General features: G+C 37.2%; 1 protein-coding gene across 14 annotated transcripts in view; it reads left to right on the top strand.

The window, feature by feature from the left end:
• Window positions 1-16441, top strand: part of MGA (MAX dimerization protein MGA) — a 151486-nt gene that overhangs the window by 78034 nt on the left and 57011 nt on the right. For all 14 annotated transcript variants that reach the window (XM_088839778.1, XM_088839777.1, XM_088839782.1 and 11 more), the window contains exons 3-5: window positions 6192-7134; window positions 7905-7983; window positions 8101-8196. In XM_088839778.1, coding sequence (XP_088695904.1) covers window positions 6192-7134; window positions 7905-7983; window positions 8101-8196 — 1118 coding nt within the window. The remainder of the gene's footprint in view (window positions 1-6191; window positions 7135-7904; window positions 7984-8100; window positions 8197-16441) is intronic.

Raw genomic sequence — 16441 nt, 5'->3', positions numbered from 1 at the left:
CTCTATATCACATTGAGAAGTTACCTTCCAATCCTAATTTCTTAAGTGCTGTTAAGAATGAATGTTGAATATTTATCAAATGACTTTCTTGTATCCACTGAGATTTTGTTTTTCTCCCTGTTTTTTGTTAATATGGATAATTTTTTTTTTTTTTTAATGGTGGGGTGGGGGCTGTGTGGGAATGAGAGCTAGAAGTGTTCTAACATCTTTGCATTCTTGGGATGAATACTACTTGGTTTAAAGAACATTGTTTCTAATATTAGATTCAATTTACTGATATTTCACTGAGGATTTTCCTCTGAATTCATGAAGGATATTTTTATTTCTGATACTTTGGATTCAAGGATTTGTTTCTTCAAAGTTGTAAAGTGTTGAATTCTCCAGTATTTTCTGAGTTTGTGCAAGATCGGAATTCTTTCACTATGTGTTTGCTAGACTTGAGGGAAGCCAAGGAGTTTTTCTTTGTTGGCAGGTTTCAACTCATAAATTCAGTTTCTCTTTTCTCTATTTCATTGAACTTTTTCCTCTTAGCACTTTTTCCTTCTTTCGGCTTGCTTTTGTTTTTATTTATTTATTTGACTGCTCTGGGTCTTAGTTGTGGCGTGCAGGGTCTAGTTCCCTGAGCAGGGATTGAACCAAGCCCCCCTGCATTGGAAGTCTGGAGTCTTAGCACTGGACCACCAAGCAGTTCCCTTGCTTTTGTTTTAATTTGCCTACTTCAGTTCAGTGGTTGGCAAACTTAAGACCTGTGGACCACACCTAGCCTGCCATTTTTTTGGTCGTGTTGTTATGGCCTGCAAACTAAAAATATGGTTATTATATTTTTTAATGATTGTGAGGGAAGAACAAATAAGAGTAATACTTGTGTGAAAATTATGTAAAATTTAAATTTCAGTGTCCATTTGTTGGGACACAACTATGTTCACTTGTTTATGTATTGTCTTGTGGCTTCTTTTATGCTATGGTGGTAGAGTTGAGTAAAGGTTATACAGACTTCAGAGACTAAAATTTTTACATCTAGCCCTTTATAAACAGTTTATCAATCCCCAAGATACTGATTTTTTGGAAAAATGGATTTGTCTGTGCCCAGCATTTCGCTTGATATTTTCTGTCATCTATTCTTTGATTATCTTCCCCTGTTTTTATTTGGAGTGAATTAAAAAAATTCCATCCATGTGGCCTGTTAGTTTTTTTTAGCTATGCCTCTGTTTTTTTTTGTTTTTGTTTTTTAGTGTTTATATTAGTCTTCTTAGGTTGACATAATAAAATACCGTAGACTGAGTGACTTAAACAATGAAAATTTATTTTCTCATGTTTCTGGAGTCTAGAAAGTCCAAGTAATGGTTTTGATAAGGTTCAGTTTTGTTGGGAGCTCTTATCCTGACCTGTAGACAGCTGCTTTCTAGCTTTGTCTTCATGTAGAAAAGACAGAGGTGACCTTAATGACCTCATTTAACCTTAACTATTTCCTCAAGACCCTATCTTTGTGTACAGTCACTTGGGGGTTAGGGCTTCAGTCTATGAATTTGGGAGGGGACACAGTGTATTCTGTAGCAGTGGTTATGGAGATAAGTATGTACCTTCTTAATTTATCAAGTAGAATCAGATTAATATTATAACATTTCATGACCAGCTAATGTCCTTGTTGTTCATGTCCTTAGATATATGTTATAACCCCCCGAAAATATTGTTCCTTTATTTGCTTTAAATAGTAGTCATTTAAATAAATGTAGGAAAAATGGTCTTTTATATTTAGTGACATATTTATTTTTTCTGGATCTTCTCATTCATTCCTGGATTCATTTTCATACTAGTTCATTTCCTATCAGTTTGAAGAACTTCCTTTAGTATTTTTTTTAAACTTGGTTTAAAAAAAGAAGATGTAATTCACTGCTATATAATTCACCCTTTAAAAGTGTTAAGTTCAGTGACCTTTATATATTTGCAAAATTGTATAGCCATGACTAGAGTCATTTTAAGAACATTTCGTCACCACAAAGAAAGAAACCCTGTGTCCTTGACTGATCACTCCCCATTTTCCTTCAGCTGCTATTCCACCCCACCCAACCGTATGCAGCCGCCAGTTCCTCTTTTGTCTCTGGATTTGCCCATTCCGGATATTACATATAAATGGGACCATGTAATACGTGGTCTGTCATGCCTTGCTTAGCATAAGGTTTTCAAGGTTCATGTTGTAGTATGTATCTGTACTTAATTTCTTTTATTATTGAATTATATTCTGTTATGTGGATATACTATGTTTTATTTATCCAGTTATTAGTTGACACATTATGTTGTTTCTTTTTGACTATTATGAATAACATTGCCATGAACATTTGTGAAGTGTTTGTGTTGAATAAGTTTTGGTTGTTGATAAGTCCATTCTTCCCTCACTAAATTGTCTTGGCATCCATGAATTGAATTCAGTTGAAAATCAATTGAGGGACTCCCTGCTGGTCTAGTGGTTAAAATTCCTCATTCTCAATGAAGGGGGTACTGGTTCAATCCCTGGTGTGAGAACTAAAATCCTACATGGCACATGGTGTGGCCCTTAGAAAAAAAATCAGTTGCTACAAATGTGGGCATTTATTACTCTAAATTCTGTTTAGTAGATTGGTATGTTTAGCTTTATGCTGAGTACGGTAGCTTTATATAAGTTTTGAAATTGGGAAGTATGTGTCCCCATTTGTTTCTGTTTTTCAAGATACTTTGAGTTATTTTGGGGTCCCTTACATTTCCATGTGAATTATATAAAATCAGCTTGTCTATTTTACAAAAATCCCAGGTGGGGCATTGATAGGGATTGTGTTGAATCTGCATTTCACTTTTGGGGAGCTAAGGGTTGGACATGACTGAGCGACTTCACTTTCACTTTTCACTTTCCACTTTCACACATTGGAGAAGGAAATGGCAACCCACTCCAGTGTTCTTGCCTGGAGAATCCCAGGGACAGGGGAGCCTGGTGGGCTTCCGTCTATGGGGTCTCAGAGTCGGACACGACTGAAGTGACTTAGCAGCAGCAGCTGTCTCACAAATACTAAGTTGTCTAAGTATGTAACTGTGGAGTAGTTATCCTTTTTTTAAAGGCTGCCTTTAATTTTGTTTTTTACCCCAACAGTTTTGTAGTTTTCTGTGTACGAGTCTTACAGCGTTTTGGTTCAGTTTATTAAGTAGTTTATTCTTGTTGATCTATTGTAAATAGGGTTGTCTTCTCAATTTCATTTTTGATGTTTGTTCCTAGTGTGTAGAAATACAATTATTTTGGTATGTGTTGATCTTGGATCCTGTGATCTTGTCAAACTCATTTATTCCCTTAGTTTTTTTTTTTTTTGGTGTGGATTTCTTAGGGTTTTCTGTTTTATATCCACAGAGTTTAGTATCTGTGGGGAGTTCTGGAACTAGTCTCCCTCAGGTACTGGGGGTGACTGTATACAAGATCATGTCATCCACAAATAGAGGTGTTTTTTTTTTTAACTTCTTTTTCAATCTGGATGTCTTTTATTTCTTTTTCTTGCCAGATCACCCTGGCAGAACCTCTAGTATGGTGGTGGTGGTTTAGTTGCTAAGTTGTGTCCTACTCTTGTGACCCCGTGGACTGTCACTCATCAGGCTGTAACTCACTCTTCTGTCCATGGTATTTCCCAGACAAGAATACTGGAGTGGGTTGCCATTCCCTTCTCCAGGGGATCTTTCGGACCCAGGGATTGAAACCAGGTCTCCTGCATTGCAGGTAGATTCTTTACCAGTGAGCCACCAGGGAAGCCTGAACCTCTAGTATAATTACATAATTAGAAGTGGTGAAAACTAATATCCTTGTGTTGTTTTGGCCTAGTATTTTTTGTGACGTGTGAATTCTTTCAGATGTCTGAAAACGTCTTTAGCTTTGAAGGCTTCTTTTAAACCTACAATATTACATTGATTCTTTAAATGCTTTATGATGGGTGTCATTCCATTGTCTTCTGTTTTACATTGTTTCCCACGACTAGTTAGTCTGATGTTACCATCCTTTTTCCTCTAGTCTGTTCTTTTTTCCTTCCCTGCTTGTAAGGTTTTTCTCTTCGTCTTTTTTCAGCTGCCTGATCTTTATGTGCCTAGGTATGACTTTTTTTTTTATGTTGCTGAGCTTCTTGGATCTGTGGATGAAAATCTTTCACTTTGGGAATATTTTTATTCAATTTCTCTTTGAATGTTTCTCCTTTCTTTCTCCTGCCATTTTGGAGGTGCTGATACCAATATCATCGGATGTGTCCCACAGGTCTCTGACACATGTTTTGCTTTTTTCTCTATCCTTCAGTCTAGATCCCCAACCCCCGAGACACGGACCAGAAAAATTGGCTTCATGAAACAGGTCCGGTGCCAAAAAGGTTGGGGACCACAAGTCAAGATGATTTACTTTAATAAATTTCCACTCACTTTGGTTTCTGAATGATATACTTTAATAATCTTAGTTCACCTCAGTTTTAAGGGTAGGATTGAACTCTTCTTTCACACAGGGCCCTGGAATCTTAAGTGCTGTGACACTAAGTTTGTGTTTTCAGGCTAAGTTGCATCACTGGAAATTCTGCAGAAGTCCCCTGGAGGATAATTGATGGTAGCAAGACTTGTTTTCTGTTGAGGGCAGGTTTTAGTCTGCCCATACTCAGGCATTAAAAGTTTGGTTTCTCTGTGTTCCAGCAAAGATTCTTTGCCTATAGCATCCTTTTTCTGTCTTCATTTGTACTTCAACCAAGGTAAATGCCATGCAGGATTGAAAGCACTAGTAGTCTGTGGTCACTTCGAGATGGCTGGTTCCTCTCTGGAATTCAGTTGATTTAGACTTACTTTGTCGGAGAAGGCAATGGCAAGCCACTCCAGTACTCTTGCCTAGAAAATCCCATGGATGGAGGAGCCTGGTAGGCTGCAGTCTGTGGGGTCGCTAAGGGTCAGACGCGACTGACTGACCTCACTTTCACTTTTCACTTTCACACATTGGAGAAGGAAATGGCAACCCACTCCAGTGTTCTTGCCTGGAGAATCCCAGAGGCGGGGGAGCCTGTTGGGCTTCCGTCTATGGGGTCACACAGAGTCGGACACGACTGAAGTGACTTCGCAGCAGCAGCAGACTTACTTTGTACCCAGAGATATTCAGTGACTTTAAAGAAAGAATAGAATTTTAAATTTATTTAGTGTTTTGTCACTGTATGTTCTTTGTGAACTTCTATATTCTAACTGGAAGTCCTCTATTGAATTTTTGAGTGAGGTCAAGATCTCAAGTCAGTTTTTCAAGGGGCAAATAGCTACACATTGATATAGTTGTTGCTTTTGCATGTTTGAGGTAAATGAAAGTTACACAGATAAAGTGACTTTAATTGGGCTAGTGAGTCATACTAATATGTTCTCAAGATACATTGGTATAGTTTATATGCTTTCAGTGATAAATTAGGCAAAGTAGGAAGCTAAAAAGTTGATTTGAATTTTGATGAATTATAAACACTGAAGTCTAGACAGATTATATGTCTATATAATCTGGGTTCTTTACATTGAAAGTGACTTTTTCGGTTTTCAATTTGAAAAATCACCTGGCAGCAACATTGTGACTGCAGTGGGAAAATTAGTAGCTAGTACATTTTAAAATGGTTAAAATGTTATGTTTTATGTTGTATGAATTTTATCTCAATTAAAAAATCAATGGACTGTTTGAAAGGCCCTTTCTGATGTTTATTTAAATTTTTAATCATAGAGAACGTTTGTTTGCTTTTATTGGCAGTTGTTTATTAGTCTGTAGATTTCAAGAGTTTGATTTTGTATCAGTGCCAACTAACTTTGAAAATTGAAATCATTTGAAGAATACTGTTAGGTTTGATCTTAGCCAAAAGGCTGAGAAGCGATGAAGAATACTATTAGAAAAATAAGTGTTACAACATACCTTGCATTTTGATTTAGTCATGAGAGTTACTTGTTAAAACTTTACCCTTTGTTTTATATATTTTTCATGAGAAATTGATGGAATATGTAGAAATGTGATGTTGGTAAACCGTTGAGAAGCTTGTTACGTTGTACAGAATGCTGTTTTTTTTTTTTAATGAATGGTTCTTGAAATCTGATGTGATTTTACTTGGTTTTCAACAATCTCTTTTTCCACCTTTCCCTTCCTGAGTCTTATTTATGGATGATTCTGTCCTTTTTTAACCCTCCCTACCCTGTCTCTCCAGCCTTGGCAACAGTTTTGAAGATGGCTCCCATGTAATATCACCATTAAACCCAAATGAAAACTTCAATGTTGTCGTTAAAGAAGAGCCTCTGGATGATTATGAATATGAACTTGGTGAGTGCCCAGAAGGGGTCACTGTGAAACAGGAAGAGACAGATGAGGAAACAGATGTATACTCAAACAGCGATGATGATCCTATACTAGAGAAACAGCTGAAGAGGCACAATAAAGCTGATGACCTAGAAGCTGACCATCCATCTTCTAAATGGCAACCAAATAGCCCATCAGGTGTTGCTAAAGCTAAAATGTTCAAATTAGATGCTGGAAAGATGCCAGTAGTCTATCTGGAGCCCTGTGCTGTCACCAAAAGCACAGTGAAGGTTTCTGAGCTCCCTGACAACATGCTTTCCACATCTCGGAAGGATAGATCTTCTCTGTTGACAGAATTAGACTATTTGCCTGCGTACATTGAAAATTCTAATGAGACTGGCTTCTGCTTAGACAGAGAATCAGAAAATGATCTTGGAAGACATTCACCAGATATCAGAGTGGTACAAAAATATCCCTTACTTAAAGAAGCTCAGTGGAAATACCCTGATATATCTGACAGTGTTAACACAGAAAAACTACTTGATGGTTCAAAGAGTTCAGTTGGGGACTCGTTTTTAGGAAAAGAGGACTTGGGCAGAAAGAAAACTATGCTTAAGATTTCAGCGGCTCCCAGGACTGTGAATGCTAATCAGAATGCCCCTCCAAATGTCCCTGGAAAAAGAGGAAGGCCACGAAAACTGAAACTGTCTAAGGCAGGGCGGCCACCTAAAACCACAGGAAGATCTTTAACTTCTACAAAGAACACTCTTACGGGTCCTGGGAGTACCTTTCCAGATGTGAAACCTGATCTGGAAGATGTCGACGGTGTACTCTTTGTTTCCTTTGAATCAAAGGTAAGATTGTCATTTTCAGCTTTCTAAGGCCAAATAATCATCGTTGAATTGTATACTAGCTGCTAGTTATCTTAGAATGTAGTTACTGTAAATGCATTCATTATATGAGGTTGTGTGCATGGGAAGGGGAGTATCTCTGAAATATTGGGTTAGCAGTATTAACCCAACGCTTTAACTAGATTATTTTTCTTTTAGATTTTTAGAGAAACCTAGTCTTTCTAAATTGACTACACAGAGGTTGAATTCTCTCTGCCTGTTCTTTTCCTCCCTCCTTGTTAATTGCTGAGTAATCTATCTTTATTTAAACAGGGGCTTCCCAGGTGGACCTAGTGGTAAAGAACCTACCTGCCAATGTAGGAGACATAAGAGACGTAGGTTCGATCCCTTGGTCGGGAAGATCCTCTGGAGGAGGTCATGGCAACCCACTTCAGTATTCTTGCCTGGAGAATCCCATGGACAGAGGAACCTGGCGGGCTACAGTCCGTGGGGTCACACAGAGTCGGACACGACTGGAGCAACTTAACATGCACGCAGAAGAAATCATTATACAAATTGCAATAAATGGGCATAAATACAGTTTTAAGTCAGTTAGCTGAGTGTATTATATTTAAATTTTTTGCTTTCTCCCCACTATTAAAGTGATGTTAATGTAGAACATTTAGAAAATAGTGAAAAGTGTCAACATGGAAAAAATGCCCCTGGTTTACTTTTAAATCCTTAGAAGTCACATGAACCACTTTTTTTCTTTTCTTTTTTTTTTTTTAATACAGGAAGCTCTAGATATTCATGCAGTTGATGGAACAAATGAAGAATCTTGTAGTCTTCAGGCATCAGCCGCAAATGACCCAGGTATTATATAATAGTAAAAAAGAGAGAGATGGAGAATTTGGCTCTAGAAGTGAAAGAAGCAATGTGTAGTCTGCTGTAGTATATAGCAGCTTATTTTTATCATTGTTTTCTGAGCAGGCTGCAGAGCACGAATTTCCCAGTTGGAAAAGGAATTGATAGAAGATTTGAAGGCCTTGCGGCACAAGCAAGTCATACATCCTGGTCTTCAGGAAGGTATAATTCTCTAAAAACTATGCAAGCCTTGTTTTTTTTTTTTTTTGTTCTTTTTTCTTCTTGCCCTCTCTTTTTTCTCTCTTCCCTTTGCTCCTTCCCCAAACCTTTTCTGTTTTCCTCCTTTCCCCTTTCTTTTGATTTCATTTATTTTAGTCCTTCTCTCAGCTTACATTTTTTCTGTTGTCTCTGTTCATGATTCTTTCCCTTAACTAAAAAGCATGCCTAGGTCTTTTGTATCCTAAGAAAAACCTTTCAGACTCTGAAGATACTGTTCTATCATTGGTGAAGCATAATATATTATGCATTAAAAATGTATCATGATAAGAAAGTGGTGTTTTTCTTATAAAGAAATTTTGGTCACTTTTGTTTCTGGGGATTTTTGAAGGTTCCTTTGTTTTTGTTTTTGGAGGGGGAGACCCTACTTTTTCTTATGTCCTTGGTAATACATTTAGCTGTGTAAAGAGAATACTTATTTCTCATACGTGATTGTAAACATTTTATATATTTCATACATTGCTTGGAGTGTAGTTTAAAATTTTCATCATTACCTATTTTGTTGAAATAGTTTATCTTGGCCTTGATTATATGGTTTAATCCTTTCTTAAAGAATAGCAAAATTTACTCTACCTATGTCATTAAAATTAACTACTAACTTTCCTCCCTGTTAGCACTTTAAATAGAAAGACTGTAAACCATGCCTCAACTTTTAGTTTTCTCATATCTTTTATTTTAGGTATGCTTCTTGGAGTAGTTTATTTTGAGTTTTGACACTTAGTCAATTTTCAAAGGACTATCTAGACTGATTCACATTGTATAGTAGGTCATTTATATAAAAGTCTGTAAGCATTATATACCAACAGAACATTGATTTATAAACAGCCATTCAGTTTCTAAATTCAGTGGTAATATTTGAACTTTTTGCTTTAGTGTGAGACTGTGACAGTATGGTGTTAAAGTATGTAAATTTCAATCCAAGTAATCAGGACTGGATACTGTGGATTGTAATGGAAAATCAGTCATGTCATATTAGTCTTGCTGGTAATAATGTTTGCTGTCCTTTATTGTTTGCTTTCATTTCTGCTATTTTATTTAAATAATATTCTCTTCTTATGAGTTAACTTTTCATTTTCCCCCCACTCCTACATTTTTTAAAGTACTCTTTATAATATTTACATTGTGTTCTTTCAGCCTAATCACCACATTTATTTTATTGTCCTAGTTCTAGAGTTAAATATATTTAGTGCTCCCTGCTGATCTTTTTGCTCTGTTTGTTAATTTTTTTGGCTAAGGTTTGCGTTTTTTCCTTTACTTATAGACATTTTAGTCAAATCTGTGATTTTTTTCCCTTTGTGTAATGGGCCTTCAAAGTCAAATGCTTACGGGAACTAAGCAGGTAATATATAGTGAAATTAGCCTGAATTTGTGGGTGGGGTTGGACTCTTGTCAGCTGGAGTATAGGTTCTTTTTCTAAAGGGTCATCCACATCAGTTCAGTTCAGTCGCTCAGTCATGTCCAACTCTTTGCGACCCCATGAACCGCAGCACGCCAGGCCTCCCTGTCCATCACTGACTCCCGGAGTCCACCCAAACCCATGTCCATCGAGTTGGTGATGCCATCCAACCATCTCATCCTCTGTCGTCCCCTTCTCCTCCTGCCCTCAATCTTTCCCAGCATCAGAGTCTTTTTCCAGTGAGTCAGCTCTTCCCATCAGGTGGCCAAAGCATTGGAGTTTCAGCTTCAGCATCAGTCCTTCCAGTGAGCACCCAGGATTGATCTCCTTTAGAATGGACTGGTTGAATCTCCTTGCATTCCAAGGGACTCTCAAGAGTCTTCTCCACTTCAGTGAATTGTCAAATAGGAATGTAGATCCATTATTTTCAGAAATTCCCATTGTGGTGTAGAAGATAAAGTAAGTGTTTTTTATGTAAAATCCATCCATTGTAAGTGGTGGCAGCTGATACAGTTTTTTTTGGACAGAAAAGTGTGTGAGGCATCAGCTTTCACTTACTACACAAATTATGCATTTAATGTTCAAGTTTGTACTTAATCCTCACATTGTTAAGGTTAATTCAACTACATTCTTATATAGTTTTACCGTTAAATCTATAATCCATGTGTACTTTCTAAAATCCATGAAGCACTTTCCATAATGTATGAGGTAGAATTACAGTTTGGAGTTTTTCCTCTATTTTATTTGGCAGATGTCTCCCCCACCCCCAACCTTTGCTTAAGACTTAAAATATTAGAAGAATTAAGTTAGTTTGACTAAATGTTTATAGTAACTTATGGTGCCAACTAAGTATCTGCAGATAATGAAAATACTCGTCTAGATTCCTTTCTAAGAATTGATGCTTGAAGTAATTTATTAAATTTATTACATTTCAGTTCAGTAATGTTATGTTTCTTTGCCTTTCTGTCAACTGTAGTGTTTCCTTATTTTTTAGAAAATGACCAGTTCTAAATCTAGAAAGTTTTTGAGCTGAAAAAAAACACAAACTTGAAAAACTTTGTGACCTTCCTTTGTAATTGTGGAAGAAATGTTGATTTAAGCCTGAGAAAATGTTTTTATTGTTGTTGTTCATAGTTTTGTTGCTAAAATAAGAGTCTTAATTTTGTTTTCCACAGTGTGATATTTTTGTCTTCCATACTTTTCTTTGCTACTTCCAAATTGGTTTATTTTCTAAGTCCATCAACACGAAATTACAGAGTTTTTGATCTTTAAAGGTATTTTTATAAAAGCGTTTTCTACTTCATTGCTACCAAGTAAATTAATTCTATGTCAGTTGTTACATTCATGTTTTATTTTAGGTAAGGATTAGGTTTGCAGAAATATTGGAACCATAGTACAGAGTTCCCATATACTCAACATCCAATTTTCCCTGTTGTTAACATCTAACTTTAGCGCAGTATATTTGTTACAATTGGAGAACCTACTGATATACTATTATTTACTAAAGTGCATACTTTATTCCTGCATTTCTCACATGTGGGAAGTAAATTTTGGGGGGCTTTCCTGGTGGCTCAGAGGTTAAAGCGTCTGCCTGCAATGCGGGAGACCTGGTTTGATCCCTGGGTCGGGAAGATCCCCTAGAGAAGGAAATGGCAACCCACTCCAGTATTCTTGCCTGGAGAATCCCATGGAGCCTGGTGGGCTACAGTCCACGGGATTGCAAAGAGTCGGACATGACTGAGCCACTTCACTTTACTTCATACTTTATTTAGATTTCCTTAGTTAACTTTTTATGTTTCAGGGTATCACCTAGGAAAATGTCATAGTACTGCATTTAGTAGTCATGTCTCCTTAGGATCCTCTTGGCTGGGATGGTTTCTTAGACTGTTTTGTTTTTAATTATCTTGACAATTTTGAAGAATACTGGGTCAGGTATTTTGTAGAATGATCCTTAATTGAGATTTGTTTGATATTTATCTCATGGTTCACCTGGGACCGTATGTTTATAGGAGGAAGACCACAAAGGTAAAGTGCCATTCTCATCTTACCATATCAAGGGTATATATTATCAACGTGATTTGTCACTGACATTTTTATGCTGTACTCTTTGGAAGGAAGTCACTATGTAGTCTGCACTTAATGAGTGGTAAGGTATTTTTCTCTTTCTTGAGGATGGAGTATCTGCATAAATTACTTGGAATTTTTCTACAGTCATAGATTTCTTTCTCCCTCATTTTTATTCAGTCTTTTATATCAGTATGAATTCCTGTCAGTTTTAATGTTAAATTCCTTAAATGACAGTATTCAGTATTCGCAGGGCACTCTCTCTTTCTTTTTAGTTACTTAAAAAAATCTCTGAATGTAGTGTTAAATCAGTGGTTAGGTAGAGTTTTTCTTTTATATATCTATATCTACTTTTCTGTTCTATGTTCACTCGTTATACAGGTTTTTCTTTTGAGTGTATTTTTGTGGATACCTCCTATTTTAAGTGCATTTAGCTAGATGCACACTTTTTTTTTTTTTTTGCTACAGTTTATCATCTTAAGTGATTCTGCCTTGAACCTAGAGGGTTATCTGATTTTGTGTCTTTCCTTATGAGTCTTTTTTTTAATGGTGTGATAATATGTTCTTAAGTTGCTCCTAATATGATGAAAAGGCAGAAGCATTTAGGGGTATGATTTAAACCATCATGTGCAAAGGGTTTTATGCTTTTAGGGGGATATGCTAAGAATTATTTAACTTATTTTTGCAAGCTGAAGTTATTCTCATTCATATGGAACCGACTAAGTCTGGGTCTTATGGCAAATAAGTCTTCATGGCAGATAGATGGGGAAACATAGCAAGTAGATGGGGAAACAATAGAAAGAGTGAGAGACTTTATTTTTGGGGGCTCCAAAATCACTGCAAATGGTGACTGCAGCCATGAAATCAAAAGGCGCTTGCACCTTGGAAGAAAAGCTATGACCAACCTAGACAGCATATTAAAAAATAGAGACATTACTTTGCTGACAGAGGTCTGTCTGGTCAAAGCTATGGTTTTTCTGGTAGTCATGTATGGTTGTGAGATTTGGACTATAAAGAAAGCTGAGCGCCAAAGAATTGATGCTTTTGAACTATGGTGTTTGAGAATACTCTTTGAGAGTCCCTTGGACTGCAAGGAGATCCAACCAGTCCATCCTAAAGGAAATCAGTCCTGAATATTCATTGGAAGGACTGATGCTGAAGCTCCAATCCTTTGGCCACTTGATGCAAAGAACTGACTCATTCGAAGAGACCCTGATGCTGGGAAAGATTGAAGGTGGAAGAAGGGGACAACAGAGAATGAGATGGCTGGATGGCATCACCGACTCAATGGACATGAGTTTGAGTGAACTCCGGGAGTTGGTGATGGACAGGGAAGCCTGTCGTGTTGCAGTCCACAGGGTTGCAAAAAGTTGGACATGACTGAGAGACTGAACTGAAATTGAAAGTCTGAGCTTCAAAAAGTATTTGTTTCTTGGGGAAGGATTTTTTCTAATGACAAACATTTCAAGATGTGTAGGTCAGCGAAGTTGGGAATTACTTTGAGCAGTGTCCATGTGCCATTGACCTCTCTACTGTTAAGGCTTTAACAAAATTGATAAGTATATTTAAAATAAATTTTATCTTTTTGTTGATGTTTTTAGGATCACTTGATAATACCTTTTGGGGGAAGATGGCAGTTCAAAATATTAGCAAATGCAGACAAGAAGATATGTAGGGAAAACAGTCTGTAAATTTGATTGTCCTGGTCTAGATTTTGCATGTCTACCTACCTATTTGGCTGTATGGATACATTGCTAACAACTTAATTCTTTTCTTTCTGTTTTCTATGTAGGCTTAAATAGTTTTTGTCTGTAATAATAGTATGTTTCTCTTTTCAAAGCACTATAGTATCTGATTTTATCCTTTGTTTAGGATTCAGTGTCACTTGGAATTTATGCAATATTTTGCATTCTGCTCCACTCTGGTTCCACTCTGCTCTCCCTCCCTACCTTTCCTAGTTAATTCCTACTTATTCTAATTTAAGAATTACACTCTCTGTACAGTTTTACCAGGTTGCCTTGGGCTTTTCAAGTATCATTCCATTTGCCTCTAATAGGATTTATTTACCCTATTGTAACTGCTAATGGGAGAAGGCAATGGCAAGCCACTCCAGTACTCTTGCCTAGAAAATCCCATGGATGGAGGAGCCTGGTAGGCTGCAGTCCGTGGGGTCACTATGGGTCAGACAGGACTGAGCGACTTCACTTTCACTTTTCACTTTCACACATTGGAGAAGGAAACGGCAACCCACTCCAGGTTTCTTGCCTGGAGAATCCCAGGGATGGGGGAGCCTGGTGGGCTTCCGTCTATGGGGTCACACAGAGTCGGACACGACTGAAGTGACTTAGCAGCAGCAGCAGCAGCAACTGCTAATGAGTCGGTTGGGAAAACAACACAAAAGCTCCATGAGTTCTGGGAAATGTCTTTTATTTCTGTCATCATCTGTATTGCAGAGCATTTCAAAGAGAAGTTACAGTTAATTCTTAAAACATAAAACTCAGTGCAGTGGGTTGATACTTATTTCACTGATGAGAAAGCAGAAGCTAAGAGAAATTTAGCCCAAAGTCAGGATTTGAAAACAGTTTTTTTGACCCATATTAACCTGCCTGCCAAAGCAGGAGACGTATGAGACATCAGTTTGATCCCTGGTTCAGGAGGATCCCCTGAAGAAGGGCATGGCAGTCCACTGCAGTATTTTTGCCTGGAGAATCCCATGGACAGAGGAGTGTGGTAGACTACAGTCCATAGGGTCGCAAAGAGTTGAACACGACTGACACTGACAACACACACGCACACATTTTTCTCCCTAGTTGATTGAAGCATGAGGAAAATACTTTATTGATGTTCATTTAAATCACATTATGTGATTAAATAAGCATGATAAAATGATACTTATTTTAAAGAACTAGAATTATAAACTAAAGTCAGATTGCCATCTTTGTTTATTAAGTTTTATGTGGAGTATATATAAATCAACCTTAAGAGAACTTGAAGCTTGGAACCTGACCAATGTCTCCACATTGCAGGAAACCAGTACTGTGTAAGCTTTTTATTGGAAACCTGTACCTGTGACTTCTAGTAATTAATACTACTATAGTTGAGGAGATCCAACCAGTCCATTCTAAAGGAGATCAATCCTGGATGTTCATTGGAAAAAGCTGAAACTGCAATACTTTGGCCACCTCATGCGATGAGTTGACTCACTGGAAAAGACTCTGATGCTGGGAAAGGTTGGGGGCGGGAGGAGAAGGGGACGACGGAGAATGAGATGGCTGGATGGCATCACCGAGTCTGTGGACATGAGTTTGAGTGTACTCCGGGAGTTGGTGATGGACATGGAGGCCTGGCGTGCTGTGATTCATGGGGTCGCGGAGAGTTGGACACGACTGAGTGACTGAACTGAACTGAACTGATGCCTTGAATTTCTTATTTCAGTTTTGTTCAAATTTAAGTTAAATACTTTCCTGCTCAGTAATATGAAGCCAGTAATTGCACAAACAAGGAAATCCAAATTAGAAACTTGTCACTAGTAACAGAGAAAATTCAAATTTAAGAACAGTAGGATATAGATTTATACCAATAAGATGAGGACAGTTTTAAAAGTTCAGTGATATGATGAGAATGTGGATCAGCAATGACTCTTAATGCTATTGGAGAGAGTATAAATTGAGAGTTAATTGGCAGTCTAGTGAACAACTTCCCAACTAGTGCAGTACTGCATGTGGTTATCCATGATTGTGTGACAGGTATGCTCTTGAAACACTTGATCTCAGAGTGGCCAGACAAGACCACGGGAAATTAATAACTGTAACTGGTTGCCTCTAGCTATAAGCAGCCTCATGTTTATTCCAGTTTGTTATGTAATTACTGTTTTCTTATTTCCCATTAAATAAGATTCATAATAACTAGGTGTATTAGTTAGAATTCTTAATTGCAAACATCAGAATCCACTCACTCTGCAGGTGAAATAGAATATAAATTTATTAAAGAATATCAGATGATTTACAGAGAGAATATCCTGAAAGGCAGAGAAACAGACTCTAGGACTATGCAGTCAGGAAAAATGTCCAAATTATATTCCCTAAAGAGCCCATACAAGCAGTCTCACAACATTAAACAATTAATACCATCTTCAACATAGTACACTGAACACAGTGTACTACAGCTTGGATGTTGATTACTTTTACCTGTAAAAGTCCTTACCTTGGCCAAACAGTATCACCCTCATTAACACAATTCTGCATAGTATTCCTTTGCTTATGGTCCTCTCTTCTAGATTGAAGCCTTTTATGGCTATTCTGTGTTTTAACACCTCTCTGTTGAAGAGGTGGGGGTTATAATGTGGAAAAGTAATAGCTTTTGGAAAGGTTCTCAGAATATTTTGGGCAGCCACATGTTTCTCAAACAGTATCCAGTAAATTAAAGATGAACATATCCCATTATATAGCAATTCAACTCCTGGGTAAATGCCATAAAGAAAAGCTAAATGCACTAGAGAAGCTTTCATACATGTTCATATTTGTGATAGACTTTTTTGTACAAGATGTACAATTATACTGTAGTATTTTTTGTAATAGTTTAAAATAAGAAACAGCTTAATTCTTATCAAAAGGAGAATGGTGAATAAATGAGAGTCATTCATAATCTGGAATAGTGTACAGCAGTGAAAATTCATGTAGAGATAAACCTGTCAACATAGATAAGTCTTTGATGTAAAATGTTAAGAAAAAA

This window comes from Moschus berezovskii, chromosome 9 (genome assembly GCF_049115385.1).
Source record: "Moschus berezovskii isolate FMDL1 chromosome 9, NW_MosBer_1.0, whole genome shotgun sequence".
Classification (NCBI taxonomy): domain Eukaryota; kingdom Metazoa; phylum Chordata; class Mammalia; order Artiodactyla; family Moschidae; genus Moschus; species Moschus berezovskii.
The sequence above is the reverse complement of the archived record's forward strand: the minus strand, read 5'-3'. Positions and strand labels throughout refer to the sequence as shown.